The sequence below is a fragment of the Ixodes scapularis genome, unplaced genomic scaffold (assembly GCF_016920785.2).
Source record: "Ixodes scapularis isolate PalLabHiFi unplaced genomic scaffold, ASM1692078v2 ptg000460l_1___fragment_1__unscaffolded, whole genome shotgun sequence".
NCBI lineage: Eukaryota > Metazoa > Arthropoda > Arachnida > Ixodida > Ixodidae > Ixodes > Ixodes scapularis.
The window spans coordinates 1,272,982-1,290,212 of NW_024609981.1; the positions used below are offsets into that span (position 1 = coordinate 1,272,982).

General features: G+C 42.3%; 1 protein-coding gene across 1 annotated transcript in view; it reads left to right on the forward strand.

The window, feature by feature from the left end:
- Positions 1-1,931: 1,931 nt before the first annotated feature.
- LOC115315959 (A disintegrin and metalloproteinase with thrombospondin motifs 7-like) overlaps positions 1,932-17,231 on the forward strand; it is a 94,251-nt gene continuing 78,951 nt past the window's right edge. Inside the window, 2 exon segments of the mRNA XM_040213691.1 lie at positions 1,932-1,992; positions 9,972-10,147. Coding sequence (XP_040069625.1) covers positions 1,932-1,992; positions 9,972-10,147 — 237 coding nt within the window.

The following is a 17,231-nucleotide window of genomic DNA, read 5'->3' on the forward strand; positions in this document are numbered from 1 at the left end:
ATCGTGTGTACACGTGTGCTGTATCAATTTATTTTTGTTTCTGTACTCGCTGAAGGATAAGAAGACAAAGCAAAAGCTGTTTTCCATTAGTCTTTTACAAAGCTGACCTTAGTATAGTCATGTTGAGTTGTTTCATAATAAGAAAACGCTTATTCTGACATATTATTTTATGCCGGCCATCGTATTGAGACCCGACCATACCTATGAACTTCACACATTGCTGAAACTTTATACAACTTCGATTATAAGGAGCTGGAGCAGATAGGAGTCTGCAGTGCTAACGAAAACAACAGGTCTACCGTACGAATATATCATCTGGTTATAACAACCGTTAGGATTGAGTCCGAGCGCTCTTTGGAAGGTAATGAACAGAACACATAAAAAAATACAAACACGATGGTGGAAGAGAAATAATATAAATGCTAGTCTGAGATAAACAAAGATACGTAAATATGCACCCCGATTCATGTGTCCTAACTTGAATAATAATAATAATAATAAAAATAATAATAATAATAATAATAATAATAATGATAACCATCATCATAATCATCACCATCATTGTGATCACCATCATCAGCATCATCATCATTAAAAAACATGGTTTTCCAGTGCCGTCAGAACAGCGCCGGAGTAGGGGCAGACGTGCTCTGGTATTAGGGGCACGTCGGCCGATCTCCATCACAATTAAAAAAAAACAGACAAACTAAGGACGCAGGAGTAGGCGCATTGCAACCCATGGGCTCGTCGCAACGGGAGAAAGGATTTCTCATTTTATTGATGGATTACATAAGATATGGTAGTCATCTCCTCATCTAATCACCTAATCAACCCTTGTAGTTCCTTAAGCTTAACAAAAAAACTCGGCCAAGGCAGGATATTATTGGATAAAAAAAAAGACATGTTTAAGCTCACTCAGTCTGTGGCCCCTTCACCTCTAAAACACTTCCGAACCCCTTCCCTTAGCACCCTAAGGCTAAAAGCCTTGCACTAAAGCCAACTTGCGAAACTATCCTACAGCCGATTCGGCTGAATGTGTGTTTTGGAACATGAACTAAAATACAATGAAAAAGGGGTAATTTGGATTACCTGCACAAAAAGATTACCCGCAGAAATAAAAGAGTTATTTTTTACTGAATATGGGCTCATACTATGGCTGCATTAACTTTTCGATAAAATATAAAAATGTGTAGCTATTATTTCCTTAAATAAATTGAACTAAAATGGTAACTGTCGATAGCATATGTATAGGACTAAAGGCATATGGTTTTTAGTAAGCAAAATTTACAATGAATCCGAAGATTCAAGGCTCCAGATTTGGCAGCAAATGGCCAAAAATGTTTTTTTTTTTCTTTTTCATTTTCGGCAAAAAATACGCTAAAGCGGTTTGGTCAAACAGCCATGCAACTTATAATAACAAGAATAATTACTGTGAGTGATATATTTTACCCTTTTATCAGAACTGCCAGAACTGAATAAAAAAAAAAACGGCCTAAGCGAAGCGTTTTACCTAGCTTTAGTCCAAAATATGTGTGAAGAAATAAAAAAAAAAATAACCGGAGTAGGTTAATTTATAGGCGAAATGGGGCTAAATATATATTTTTAAGCGAATCAAAACACCCACTTCGACACGCATCTTCGATTTCAAATGAAACCACACTACAAAATCAACGCTTCTAAAGCAAATATCTTATAGTGCGTCAACTAAATCCAAATCTATTGTAAAAAGACTTTCAAGAACGCAACAACCGCAGTTGACCATTACAGAACGCACTCTGTGCTCTTTCAGCACTTTCACTTAATTTTCCAGTGCCCTTTAGAACCAGAAAATAAAAATGTCAATACTGAAGGGGTCAATGTATTGAACTACCAGGATGTTCATTTTCTATAAAAGCTCATGGTAAAACAGCTAACACCTCGTAGAGAAGAAAATGATGAAGTATATTTTTCTATGCGCTTTGCAAGCTTTAATCCAAAATGCCACTGCGAGAGGTATGTATAATTTTTAGTACAATTGATTGGTTTGTTCCTGACAAACCACTTAATTTAGAACAGTTTTAAGTTAAGCTAATATCATATATGCTAGTGCATACACGTGCTTCCCTATTTGTCAAAGCAATTTTGCAGAACCACCATTGCGCTTTGTGCCCCAAATAGCTTGTTGGAACTGAGTACAAAATATTATACGCCATGACAAAATGTACTAAACTTTGTTATACAGACAGCATTTGGAGTGTTTTTAAATATTGTATGACACTTTTGGTAATCTAAGGTTCAATATCGTAGTAATGCGGATATTTACATGAAGAAACAAATGTGTGTTACCGGGACAACCGTGATTTCTGTGAGGCTTGCCAACCTATCCAAGGTGTAACTTGTCGCACAGCATACGACCCGCAAATGTTCGTCAATGCACAGCTTTAGCTCGACGTAACTTAGTCAGACATATTCACACGATACTTTTGTAATTGGACGCTTGCGTGCTAGATAGCATGTTGGAATGTACTCAACAAATGAGCGCATAATATTAAAACCTAAGCTGTTTAAAATCTATTCGAAGATGCAAGTACCACTTTTCTAGTATTGACACAACCGAAAAAGGAACTTTTGATAATCGAATCAATGAAGACGAGCTGTGAATATGAGACGATGTCAACAACTCCTGATAATATGGTCGTCGTACTGATTTTTCCTCATAACTTACTGATGGCCAGCGCAAAACAGATTGGGCAGAAAGGCTGCGTCGGCGTTCAGCTGGTAATCGTGTTCAATCATCGTTTCTATCTCTGGTCAGCGACGGCTTTTGGTGGGCGGCGTAGAAATATCAGCTCTACGGTTTCCCTATCCAGAAGGTGTTAGCGATTAAGTGAGCTCGATTTTCAATAACCGGATGATGAAACGCTATTGTTTCTTACAGTAATTACAACGTCCATAATATCTCTAGCTGCACTTTGAACTCCGTGTTTTCCAAGTGTCTGTTTTTATTTCATTTATGGAAGGACACTAAAATTTTATTACGCTTCAGTAATGTTGAAAGGATATAGAGTTTTTTTACACTGTTTCTCGCATACAGATTTTACAAAATAAGTGTTGTTGATTACACGCTAAGCCTTTTTAGTGATACTACGGAGACTTCTAAGCAGTCGACAGGCCTAGCTCTAACACCAACATCATAAATTGCAAATTTAGTAAAACTAAGTAAAGCTACCGTGCACATTTTGTTTTCCTGGAAACCTGTAATGGGTCTGCGCTAGAATTTTCCCCTGGTCAGCTCATGGCAGGATAATAAAATGGCCGGCTAATTGTGTACTTTACAAATATGTTTATGGCATATTGTTCACTCAAGGTGTTAGGATAAAATTAGCTAGAATTTGAATCTGGGATCTTTCAAATTTATTCATATTATGACACTATACTTGTCTAAAAATAGTCCTATCTGTGCCTTTCGTAGCCTTACCCCAATTACGGCAGAATACGGTAGTCTATATTTTAGTTTCTTACTGATTCCTGGTCCTCTCGTTACTAATTTTTGAGAATTTCGTTATCATGTGCATATCGTTCCCGAATAAAAATATAGTTTACTCAATCATTTTAATCGATTCGTCTACTAAAATAAAGACGCAATATACGAGAATTTTTATAAATCGGGTGCTAGTTTATGTTAGCTAGATAAAGACGCCAGCCTGCTATTTCTGTAGGGTTAGAGGTCGTGTTTAAGTAACACCTAATTATGTTTGCCAAGGAGAAAAGCCTTATCACTGAAGCGAGCAGCATTCTTGCCTACTCCTATTGGAATCTGCAAGCTTTTACTGATTAGAATTTTCCACGCCTGATATTCGGGGTGTTTTATTTTAACTCGAGAATATTTTTTTTAAAGGAACTGTAGTAAGGGACGAAGATGGTCGAGTCGGTGCATGTTCGAAGAAGTAAAAACAGAGCAAAAATGAACACAAGGACGAGAAGAAAAACAAATACAGCCCTGACTAACAAAACTGTCGTTTTCTTTCAGAACAAAATAGATTTCCACAAAAAAGAAGGACAATTAAAAAAAAAAAACTGTACAGAGATTTATTTTATTACAGTCACGGTCACAAAAATGTGTCAGTCTGATTAATAAGAGATAAGTCACCACCAGAAGGGTTAATTGATTCAACACCGGCACAAACCTCACGTCCAGAATTCTACACTTCCACAGAAGACAGGTTCAAAAAGCAACCTAAATTACTCGAGCTGTCTTTCTGTGATATTTGGACAGTGTTTCAATATTATATAACTGCGGAATACAACCATATCCATTACAATGTACAGCGAGGAGTCCCGATGCAGCGCTCCGTCAAAAAAGAGAGTGCTTACGAGCCCGGTCGTTAACACATCTGCCCGGTTGTCCTGTAGAGAAGACAGCCGCCATTGCTGACCTTCTTTCGTTTTACGGAGATGCGTAGCCATGGAAGCGGGCGTGGACGAGCCTTCGCAAAGGCCAAGGTTTGGGAGGACAGCAAAGGAGAAACTAACGTGGCAATAACCTTCTCTGCTGTGGTAACGATGAAGTGAAGCAAACGCAAAAAGTAAAAGGAAACACGGAAAGTCGGTTATGGCGGCGCCTATGCACAGCTGCTGCAAAGTGTCTGTATAGATACATCCACAGGAAAGAGAGATTGTGTAAACCACACCGACTGCAGGTGCAACATATATAGTGCGGTGTATTCACATAACAAACGTTTTTGTCTTCCTTTTTCTCAATTACGGAGTGTATAAAAAGTGTCCCCGATAACTTGGACCACACTTTGCAAAAAAAAAGGAGCGCTTGGCGAGTGTTAAATTAACTGTATATGTTGTTAAAAACTTTTTGGGAAAGTCCACATTTTTTTAGTGCGACTAGTGTTTGAGTTTATTAGGAATATTTAGCTAATTTATAATTACTCGTTTAAGAGCCAAGGTGTGGTTTGGAAACCTGTAGAGCCCACTGAGGAACACTCAATGAGGGTGTTTCTCTAAATGATATACATTGGGCGCTTGTATTTCTTAACCTAAAAAGAAAGCCCGCGAAATTAAAAAAAAGGGACCTTGTGACAAGGTGCCCGCGCGTCGCGATTGCAGCGCTCTCATACGCGCTCTGAAGAAACGAAGCCCACCTTATCACTGTCGCGCTGTACGAGACAGGGGTTCGTGTTTGTGTGGGCCCCAACATGTGCTTCAGCACCTGCTGCCGCAATGTGGAAAGGGTAGAAAGAGAGCGTGCGCGAGTTCTACCCGCGATAGCGTGTTCACTGGAGGTATGGTGGCTGGAAGGGGAAGTGTGGCGGCCAGGAGTGAAGGGCTGCACAGAGCTGCGATGAAAATCACAGAGGGCGCTGCGCGCAGCAGGCGAGTTAGCGCTGGCGTGCGGAGCATAGGAATGGAGCGCTGCGCGATATTTTCCCTTTGTTACGAATACTGTAAAATAATTAATACGCAAACAAGAAATAACTAGACGTTTTCTTCGAGAGCTGAATCTACTGACGCCTTGTTACACAATAAAAAAGAAAGAAAAAAAATATTTTTGATTTACATTTAGAACAAATACGCTGGATCAGGTGAACGTCCACTCTGTCGCATATATGTTTTCTACTGGGGAAATTTGACTTTTTTTTACTTGATAACTTAATGAATCGTGGACACCTCATATGCTTCAGAGTGCAGCAGAAAAAAATGTTACGAACAAGACATAGAATGTAGAACTCACTTTTATTTTCTCTTACGGATATTGCGTCAAGAATTCAAGGCAAAGGAAGAAACTACTTGCTTCTGAAGCAGCCTTTGTTTTGAGAGTTTTTTTCTTTCTCGGAAGAGTGCATGGACAGGCGTTAGCAAGCGCGACGAGTATTTTATTTTAATAAGTCAGCAAAAAATGTCCAGGAAAAGTGCGCATGCAGATAAATGTTTGATTGCCGCTTGATCCGGAGATGCCACACACTGAGCTACAAATTTTCTCGCTGATTTTAATCCAAGCGACGTCCAATTTAATCCCAGTAGCACCGAATTTAATCCAAATGCCACACAATTTAATCCTTGCGCTACCCACTTTAATTCCGGAGTCAGTCAATTTAATCCACAATATATATAGTATATGCACTAATTGCCTCAATGGTCATGTTTTGCTTACACATTTGGTAATTTAGAAAAATTGTTTATACACTTAGATCTTTTGGGGGACAACTGATCATTTGATCACTATTGTGACTACTTGGAGTTTCTAGTCTCACTTTTGACGAGGCGTAATTGATAGGTTTATTACTCTTTTTGTAACCTGGAGTTATTATGGCGCACTCAAATTTAAATTTTGTTGAATGGACGTTTTGTTTAATATTTTTTTTATTACTCGACTTATCATTGATACAATTCAGATGATATAAGCACAACTGCAATTTATGATTACTCGTTTGAGAGGGTAAAAGCGCTGAAAACAACGTACAAGTAAAAGAAACGAGTAACGCGGAGCGCTCTATGTTGTTCGTTTCGTTTACTTGTACGTTTTTTTGAGCGCTTTTACCCTCAAAACCATGGGTCACCAACTAGCTCAAGTGCATACGCTTCTGCAGTTTTATGATTACTCTTTTGATTACTTCATGCTATTATTGCTCCCATTGATCTATTCTAAACTCAGTTGACATTATTATTCCCCTTTTGATTACTTCGAGCTACTTTTGATCCATTGGCCATAAATTCGAATTAAACGTCATTGTAATGAGTGTTCATTACTTTCAGCTAATATTCAACAAATTGAATTTTTATGTGATTAATATTGACATTATGATTACTCTTGATTACTTTGAGTTACTCCCAATTCAATTGACTTTAATCGGTCTAAGTGACATTTGGTGACTTTTGTTTACTTTCTGTAGTTATAGCGCCAATTTATCGGTTGTGAGCTCAGTCAGTCATTATTATTAGTCTTTTGATTACTTCGAGTTACTTTTGATCCAGGGTACCTTAATTCGGCCTCATTTATATTGCGATGACTGTTATATTTTTGAGGCTAATATTTTGTAAATTATTTATTATTCGCTCAATTGACATTGCAATTACTTTTTATTACTTTGAGTTACTATTGACCAAATAAACTTTAATTCGGCCTAATTGACATTTTGGTTACTCGTTCGATTACTTCGCGTTATTAAACCTCCAAATGATCTATAATAAACTGAGTTGACATTATTATTACTCTTTTCATTTCTTTAAGTTACTTTTAACCCAGTGGACTTGAATTAGACCGAAATGGCATTAGGACGACTCTTGATTACTTTGAGCTTATCTTAATACACTTATTTATTATGAGCCTAATGTATGTTATGATTACTCACAGACAAAACAGCAGAACAGCCATAACATCAGAGCTTGTAGCAGCCTCAGAAGATCGCCGGCGCCCGCGAACCAACAGATCACCCGAGACCGCTGACTCTCCTGCAGACTGCAGCGCCCCTCGCGGTGGCGAAGATTTTCATCGCAGCTCGCGCCTTTCTCTGACATGGCGCGCATACGGCGCCCGTCACACTTCCCCTTCTAGCCACCATACTGGAGGCAACGCGTCTCACCGGAAGCGCAACGCGTCTCACCGGAAAAAGTCACGGGGACTATTTATTATGTTATCCCTAAGACGACTTGGAAGCGAAAGCCCACGCGCCGATGTTAACGTGATAGCGAACCTCCCAAGACAGCACGCTCTGTGACGACGCAGTTTTTATACAGTTTGGGCGTGTTTTCGTCGTTTCCGTGTCGTCGATGTGTTTTCGCTCAAAGACTTTTTGAACGTCGCCTGAACGATGCGACATGTAAGGCTCACCTGACTAGAAAGACGAAGAAGAAGCGCCGTCCTGGATGTTGACATCGTCCTCACGCCGAGATTTAGTCATAATGGCATCAAGACCGCTTCATGAAGGAGTCTCCAGTTTTAACGTTAAACTGACAACGGTTCAAAACAGTTTTTTCTTAAACACTGTTGGCTGCCTACAGAATGTGCCTGAATTTATGTCCACCTGAAGTAATGTAGCACTTACATATTTTTTAACACGTCCGCTGTTGCACTCTTAAAAATACACCCGGGAATATCGCTGCAAATTTACGTAATTGTTACCTTCAATGCGCTTGGCGCTGTGGGCTTGGTGCTGTAGACACGGTCATTCACGTACCTCTACAAGGAGATATCGAGGGGGGTCACGTTCGGTGACGTAGGAGGCAATGCCACGGACCCGTACTTCCCGACACACTGTTCCTGCAAGACTCCGTTGACCCAGGCTCGAGGCTGGCTACAGCTGTGAGCGGCGACACCGTCGTGCTGAAACAGTGTGCAGAAGGTGTGCCAATGGAAGACTACAGGAAAAATCATCCACTCACCTGCAAGGATCTCGTTCTTACGGGGGTTTCCAGTTGGCGTCAGGTCAAAAAGACGAGAGAAGCGATGCTGCCGTCGGTGATCCCACACTGGACGTTAAGGGACAACTGGTACTGATGCCACGACTGCGCCAGCCAGTGGGGATTTTTCTCGCTCCAGCAATGGGCGTTGCGGAGGTTTACTTGGTTGTTTCGCGAAAAGTTTGCTCCAAATTGTCCAAAGCACGCGTTCTTGAAAAAGTTTGGTTCTTCTTCAAATTTGATCGTAATTCGTTTAGCGAAGTCAACACTGCTTTTAAAGTCACTAGCATGCAAATTTTGATGCAGCTGAACGTGGGAGGGTGAAGCTTAGATTCCTTCAGAATCCTGCAGACGGACGGTTTTAGTACAGCTACCTCAGCGCTCACGTCACGCACGCTAGCGTGAGCACGGGCTGCCATGTAAGCCAACAGTTCTGTGCGGAGGACTTCGCTAAAAAACGAGGTCTCTGCCGCTTCTTCCTGAAGCTTCCAGTCTGATTCAATTTATCGTAGTTTCTGATGATTGTGGATGGGTTTGGTCGAGGCCTACTGTGCCATGTTCGATGCACCCTGGCAGCCTTTTTCTAACAACCCCCCTCCGCTCCCAAGGCAAGGACCATATTCGCCTTTTGCTCATTCAAAAAAGGCATCGTTGGCGTGTCGAAGAACAAATGGACACCTTGGCACAAGTTGATAGCAACACGACACAAATCAAATAAATTACTCGCACGAAGACACGCGCTTAAGCGCGACGTGCAAGACGGAAATTGAACTACGACATCCAAGCCCTTCCATAAGCTAGGCTATATCTCCCCTCGGTATTACGCTGAGGGCTAAAACAATTATTTAATACTACGGCTGTGCAATGATCTTGGATCCTCCCCATGACAATGAGTTTCTACGATGAGCGAAGAACAACGTTGGCTTTCGTGCGCCAGTCATTGTAGGGAGAAGTAGCGCGCGCTACCTTTGCACAATCAATGCGCCGATCTCGGGGCCTACGCTAACACGAAGCCCTGTCTCGGACAGAGCAGCAGTTATACGGGGGTCTTCGTTTTTTCGGTGCACGTCTAAAAGCGCTGCAATCGCAAAGCGCGTGCGCGTCGAGATTGCAGCAATTGCAGCTGAGAAAAACCTTGATTGGGTATTTCTCTGTGCGCTCTAGAACTTTCCTATTCACACCTTGGCTCCCATATGAATATTTTAAGAAAATAATTACATAGTCTTAATTAACTAAAACACTAGGCGCACTAAGAAAAATCGTGCACTTTCACAAAACGTATTCAAACAACATACGTTGATTTCACTATCGCAGAACTCTCCGGTTTTTTGTTTTTGTTTGTAACGTTTGGTGCAAGTTACATAGACACCCTGTAAATACATACCATTTCGGACAGGATTAATACGTGTTTAAATACGTTTGATGTAGCGGAAGTGTCCCCTGCAACATTTCATGGCGCCCCGGAGTTACCCGAATACCATGTATTAAATATATTCACCGGAATCTTTATGTCACTATTGCTGTAGGACGTAAAGAGGTTTCGTATTTGACTATTAAGTTCAGCTTTATTAATGTTTTTACAGGTGAATCCCGATACTTTGAAGTTGCTTATCCAAAGCTTCTTGAAACCAGAGGCCTTTCGAGTGAAAAAGTGATCCACATTAAAGAAGGCCTAATACTTCACTTAGAAAAAAGTTCAATTCTCTCGGAAAACTTGGTTCTAACAGACCTCAGTGGCAAGGAGCCAGTTGTAACTCCGGTAAGCATTACTATTAAACATGCCCTACAAATAAAATAGAGCTGTCAATCATAAGTGCACGTCTAAAAAAAGGATTACCACACTTTGCAGGCGGTGCACTGCACGCGCTTCGCTTAGGTAACACAGTGCGCTTAAGAAGACGCATGCTTAATTTTATGCTCTGCAATAGAACAATAGAAGAAAAGCAAAGGAGAAAACAATTTTAAGCAGCCTGCATGGGAAAAGGATGTAATCATTTAATTTACAACGAACAAAAAAATGTATAAAGCTATATTTACAGCGCGAAGGAATTTGTAGTTGGCGCCCGCTGGAGCCGCCACAAGTCACGTGGTAGACCTGTGCGCCGCCGCTCTGCGCCACCGCCGCCTCAAGTTAAGCATGGAGCACACGAGCGCTGAAACTGGGCGCAGGGCAGCACGCGCCGCTCGCCGCTAGGCGCACCACATGCGCACCGAGCAGCTTTATCTGTATCGACCAGATCCGAGCGCCGCGGCGCCGCGCGAAAGTTACGTAGGGACGCCGGCACCGGTTGCTATGGATACAGCAGTGCGCTGCCGCGCGGCGACCATTTTTAACTTTTTATCGCTGTTTTTCCTTCCATGGGACACATAAGCGGAGAAACTGGACGTAGCGCGGCGCTACGCATGGCGCAGTACCTGGCGACACACGGGGATATATGTGTCCCCAGGACCCATGCGCGTAAAAGCCCGTCGCGCGATCGGCACACAATTGCTGGGCCACCATTGTCACCGATCGTAGAGCGACTGGCAGTACGTCGGTTTAAAACAAATTGACCTCGTCTCCACGTGGTGAATGATGTTGATTGGGGCGAAGCTCTGGTGGTGATGATGATACTGATTTTATTGTTGATCTGTAGTGCTGATGGTGCTGATTATTTTTTATTGCTCATAGGTAGTGCTGAGTTCCGGGTTGCGTTTCGACTTCAATTTTACCGCTTTATGGTCGGTGAAATGCAGAGCCAGTGGTTATTCGAGCGGATCAGCTTGGATCCGCTCGAAGTCGTGGGAACGCATCTCCCCCGCTTAACTCAACGGTCCATGTCAGAAAGAGAATGTGTGGTATGGAACGTGGTTATATACGCATTTGAGCACTTGACCGCAGCGCCGTCTAGTCTATAAACTTTGAGCCAATGCGTGCAAAGTTTAACGCTATTAAATACGCACTTGACCGCAGCGCCCTCTCCTGTATAGACGTTGAGCGGCTACATGCAACATTTCATCCATGACTTCCCCAGCTCTTGAGTTACTACCACATCTCAGAGCCCCCAACTTATCCCGTAGTCGTGGCCGAGTGGTTAAGGCGATGGACTAGAAATCCATTCGGGTCTCCCCGCACAGGTTTGAATCCTGTCGACGGCGCAAACATTTTTTCTTTTTATGTGAGCACGGACGCCGTCCGAACGGACAAACGGACAAGGCTAGACCCTAAGGAGTTTCGTCCCTAACACATTATTTATGCTCAAAACGTAAATTAAAGTATTCAGATTAAAAATTAAAAAAACACGGCATAAACGTTGTTGTGCTACCATTATATCAGTATTAGAGCAATAATGTCGAAGAAAACATTACCGCAAAATGTACGTTCACAGCGCTACCACCGTCGTGTTTGCTTTTTGTTTTTTACCCGATACACTTCAAATTAAAAAAAAAATTAAAATCGGGAATCGTTCTAATTGATAATTGTGTAGACTGCATAAACATATATTTCAAAATTGATGGCAACGTGTCCCACTTCGCTGAGACAACTGGAGGCGAAGGGCGGGTCAGTCTTGAAGAAAATACACCGCAGAAGGTATACGGACCCCAGAACGCCGCTACGAAGGCATTCAGGGGTCCGAAGAGGCCCACATTGAACACAAAAGGCTAGCGCAAATCGCTTGTATGAGACACGACCAGTTTTCATTAGAGTCTTGGAGCTTTCGTTTGAAAGTACACGGAGAGGCTTCATTGACTTTAAGCCAAGGAAGTCACACCGAACGCAATAATTATCAGGTGTTATGACAGTGACAGTCAAATGAACAGTTGCAAAGCGTTATCCCCGAGCATCATAAAAACATCATGCATGAGAATAAGTACCTACCAACGCACTCCAAAGTACTCACGCAGCAGAGAACTCCTGAACCACACAAGACGTTTCTTCGTTTCCCGGCGGCACCGAATGGCTGGCTCGACAAACCTGACAACGCAAGAGGTCTTTCCTGTACAAAGTGCATCGTGTAGGCATTCCTTTTTATACCCCTTGTGTTGCCTCCTCCATCGGCTGTGGCAGTTCCATGCCGGCACGCTGATTCCCCACCTTCAACTCAAGCCACCAGCACCAAACCAATCTCACTGGGAGTCAAACCGCCGCTTCTCGACTCCGTCGTTGTCGTTCGTGAAGGTTCGTCTGTTGCTAGTTGAGATGGGGATTTCACAAGACCTTCCGTGTCACCCCTGGGAGTGCAAATAACTTCGCAGGCCACTAGACCGTTCTCACGAGAAAGTTTGCGACGCACACAGCACCAAAGCCCGAACGAACCGATCAAACAAGCGGCCGCCATATTTGCTTCTCCGGCGCTCGCGGCTAGGCGCACCGCGCGCTAACATCCGGCCGACCAGATCGGAGTGGCACCACGCCGCGAGGTGCGCACGTTACAGTGACGTAGTGACGCCAGCACCTGTTGCCATAGCTGCTGGTGCCCGTTTTCACTGCTCATGAGTCATGTGTCCCCTGCTGTACGCCGGAGTCGTTCAGCGCCGCCGGTGAAGTCACCGGAACCCCGGCGTCGCCGCCACACTTTAGTTGTGGACCGCCGGCTGAACGCCTCTGTACACTGCGGCGCACCGCCACCGTCAATTTCTGACCTGCGCACAGGTCTATCACGTGGTGCTTGCGATCTTTCGGGAGCTTCCTATGATCTCTAAATATGTTTTTTTTTTGTTCTTTTGTTGCATTTCAAACGAAGTGTAATAATTAACTTTGAGATTTCATACGAAGCTGTCGAAAGAGCGCAAGCACCACGTGACTATAGCGGCCAGTCACGTGACTATAGCGGCCACTTTTCCGCAAGCTCTCGCTGGCGCTTACGACATATTCGTTTCGAGTAGTAAATATAGCTCTAAAAATATTTGTTGTAAATTCCCTCCTAAATTACTTTTATGACATCCTTTTCCCATCCCGTTCCGCTGCCCCAAACAGCGCGGAAGGAAAAAGCTAGCTTGACTCAAGTTTGGCATATCAAAGGACATAAATTGGGTCCAATTGTGTTTTGCTCCAAGAAGCCAGACAGGGCATGGGTACTTTGCATTGGCCCTCCCTAACCGGAGGAAAGCCAAAAATGGACTTTTCACTGGTTTGCCTTAGGAGCGATAATGTAACATGCGTAGGCCAAACAGCCAGATGAATACAAAACCGCAAGTAATGAGCCTTAACTCTAGTCCCTGTTCGGTGATTGAGGCCAAAATATACGGGTGAACAACTGAATGGCCAGGCAGTGAGGTCCAATTTGGGCACTGAGCATTCTGGTTTTGGCGCCAGAATGCTCAGAATCGGGACAAAAATTATCATGTTTATTTTTACATCAACTTTGACATCTCTTGGCTGCAGAGTCCCTAAAGACCAGATAAATATAAAAGTTCGAAGCATAGGACTGCACTATCAGGGTTAAACATCTCATTAGCAATTAGAATAGTGTCCGCATTCTTCTCATGAACTGTACTTCAGAAAGCACCATTAAATGCATATCATAAACCATATTAATCTAACTTTAATGTTCGGGTACATCAGCTCTAAGCGATGAAAAAAATACTTGATGCACCTAAGTTTGTGTTGTGTGACATACAGTGAATGATTCAGAATCAGGGTTATCTTTGACAAGACCGTAATCTTGATTAATGCCCCGTTTGTCTAACAAGAAGGAACGCGTGTCACTAGATTTATTTAGATACAAAAAAAAAACAGTTAATTAAAAAAATACGTACGGAAGTATTCTTCGATTCCCGAGTACGCAAGTACTTCCCGTATATCGTTTTTAGATATTGCGTCATTAAGCACTATCACATTTGGTCTTTAAGTTTTCAGTTTCAAGCTGTTTCCTCATAGACATTCAACACTATTCGCAAAATTCAAATTCCAAATATATACAAACCTGAATTGGGGTACGCAAACGTAGTTTCGCAAGAAGTGCAATGCGTATTTTTTTTAGAGCTGAAACCAGATGTGCTAAAACATTAAACAAACAGCAAAAACGGCGGTCCTGAATTTACTATGCCCTGCACTAGATTTTCGTCTTCTGCACAGTGGTTTAGGAGCATAATCCCAGGTGGTCGTTGCTCATATGTTTTGTTCAAATTATTATTCCCCCCGATTATTTTGCTCAATACAGCTCTGCTCCTGGTTTTTAGCGTTTTCGCGCTTCGCAAGCCATTCGAATGCGAGCTCATAAACCAGTGTGCAGATGACAAATGGGCGTGAATGGGACAAGGAAAATGCGCGGGCTCCGAGTGTTTTATCTTTAATATTTCACTACCTCAGACCTTAAGTAGTAAATCTCCAACCGAAACTGCGTTCGGGTCAGTGCTTAAACTCTCCCGTAGGTTGAGGAGGGTCTCTACAAGAAAGGTGTCTGTGTGTGTGTGTGTGTGGGGGGGGGGGGGGGGGGGAAGGGGGAAGGAGGGGTGGTGTTCTGACGAGATTTATTAGATGCACATAAAATAAACCCCACTGCTGGCTCTGCTCACGCTGTGCCTGCAACCCTCAAATTGCTATTTCTCAAATGCCACATTCCTGAAAACAAACTATTTTATTGCAAGATATGATTATGATTTCACTAATGCTGGGGCTGTAGAGGAGGGGCCCAGACCATCCGTTAAAATCGGTGGGGGGTCTGAGACCCCCTGAGACCCCCCAGACTTTAAACCCTGTTTCGCGTGCCCATTTTAGGTTTGTAAGTTTGGAAGCCGAATTTCGCAAGGCCGGTCAATTGTGTTAGTCATCACAGCCGCACCCTGTAGGCCACCTGTAGAGCTCATTGCTGTAAAGCAGTGGTTCCCCAACCAACGATGTTTCGCGGACCCCTTGTGGATCGGCGGAGATGGTGGAGCACCCCGTTCGTGGCGAGGGAAAGGGAAAGGCGCAGGTTAATTATGATAATGATTTATTAAATGGATATGACTAATGTTTAGTATGAAGTAGAATTTTCTAATTGACATACAGACGAGAAAACTCTCCCGAAAATTGGAACGCTTCATCTCAATCTCAAAAGAGATAAAACTTTTAGTGCCGAGCTTAACTGCTGAGGCAGGGCTTCGCGGACCCATAGAATGCCTTCGCGGACCCCAAAAGGTCCGAAGACCCCCATTTGAGAACCACTGCTGTTAACACTCAGTAGTGCCAGTTATTTCTGTACTGTATAATTTGTGTTCTCTATCAACTGCCACGGAAGCTCGAACAGCGTTCGCAATTTACACAATATGCAAAAACTACCTAGCTACAATAATGCTTACTTATTTCAAATATAGAAGAACATCGCGGTCACATTTGTTATGTATAACAAATGAGGTGAAACTAAGCAGAGGCGACATATGCAACTGACTCCTAGAGGTACTCACAAATCAAAAACGTACTGAGGAAGCTAAAACCGGTTTTCTCAATGCAAACGAAAACCGTGCTTTCTCACTCCAAACATAAACTCTGCAACTATGAGCGCCCGGTCTTTGTCCAAAGGTAGCACCAGATTTTGAGTCAAGCTGAAAAAAGTTTCAAGGCTTACAGACCTTTGATTCCAAAGTTCGAAGCGATTTTCGGAACTCTGCAGAAAAACAATAGCGGCCAGAAAAACCCGGCAAATACATAGATATAAATGGCATCACCTACGAGAAATGAGCCCCATTTCTTGATTGTAAACTGAAACACTAGCCATGTATTTTTGTCAGTTTACAGTAAATTCAGGAATTTTACATATTCTCATATGCGTATGCTATATTTGTGCAGAAACTGATCATCCGGCAATGCCTGATGTAGTGACAACCATTATCCTTTATTTAAAGAAGTTGTACATCGGGCAGTAAGTTCTCGGGGTATTTATTTTGACGGGAGCGCGTCAGTGAAATTAAATAAAACTGAAAGAATAAACGTAGGGACGAACATGACCTCACATCTTTCGACTTACAACACAGAAAGCTGTTTGCATTGAAAGTCGAAATATGTGCTGTTCTGTCCATCCCTAAGTTTATTATTTCAGTTTTATTTTAATCCTCGGGGCACTTGTCAAAAATTCCTTTCACATCGATTACAGGTGCCAGCTAATTGCGGAAATAGGCATGTTTTTGCAAAACAAAGCATTTTCATCAAAACGTCCCTCGTAAATCATTATCATGAATGACAAGTTGCTACATGCATTTACTAAATACTTTATATTCAAAGTGCATCGCATACCACGATAAAAAAAACGCCTCTTATGGCATACATGATGATTGAAACCTGAGACTGTTGCTTAAAAAACGGTTTCAATCCTCATGTATAACTTACACCAGCTCACCTGCACTTAACCGTTTTTTCCTTATGACATATATTTTAGATCAATAACGGCCCGCTGTGCCTATCAGAAGGAACTTCGTAGGCGTTAAATCGTTTGCCGAAAAGCATTTTGTTCAAACTTTAACCGCGCAATCTTAAATGTTCGTACATTAGGCCGAACTATGAGGACCGACGGCGCTCTGTGGGTTTCTTGGTGCGTGTTGTGAAACTTGAAAATGCTCAAGTTCTTTGCTTGTTTGCGGGAATGTGCAACCATACACATAGGGAGGATTGTTTTCTTGGTTTAGAAATATTATTTTGCTTAAATTTTACAGCATACATTTTATTTTATAACCTCAAACGCGTTTTTTGTCGGAAGGTGTTAGCGCAGTTATGTAATTTATGTTCGCGTGGAGAGCCCATTTTTTATTATTGTATCCGTGGAATGTCATTTTCTTGAAAACGTTACATGCTTCATTTTAGTATAAGATGCAAACGCTATAAAACGTTACATCAAGTATGAACATACGACTGTTTAAAAAAAAAAGTTACGTTCATACGGGAAAAC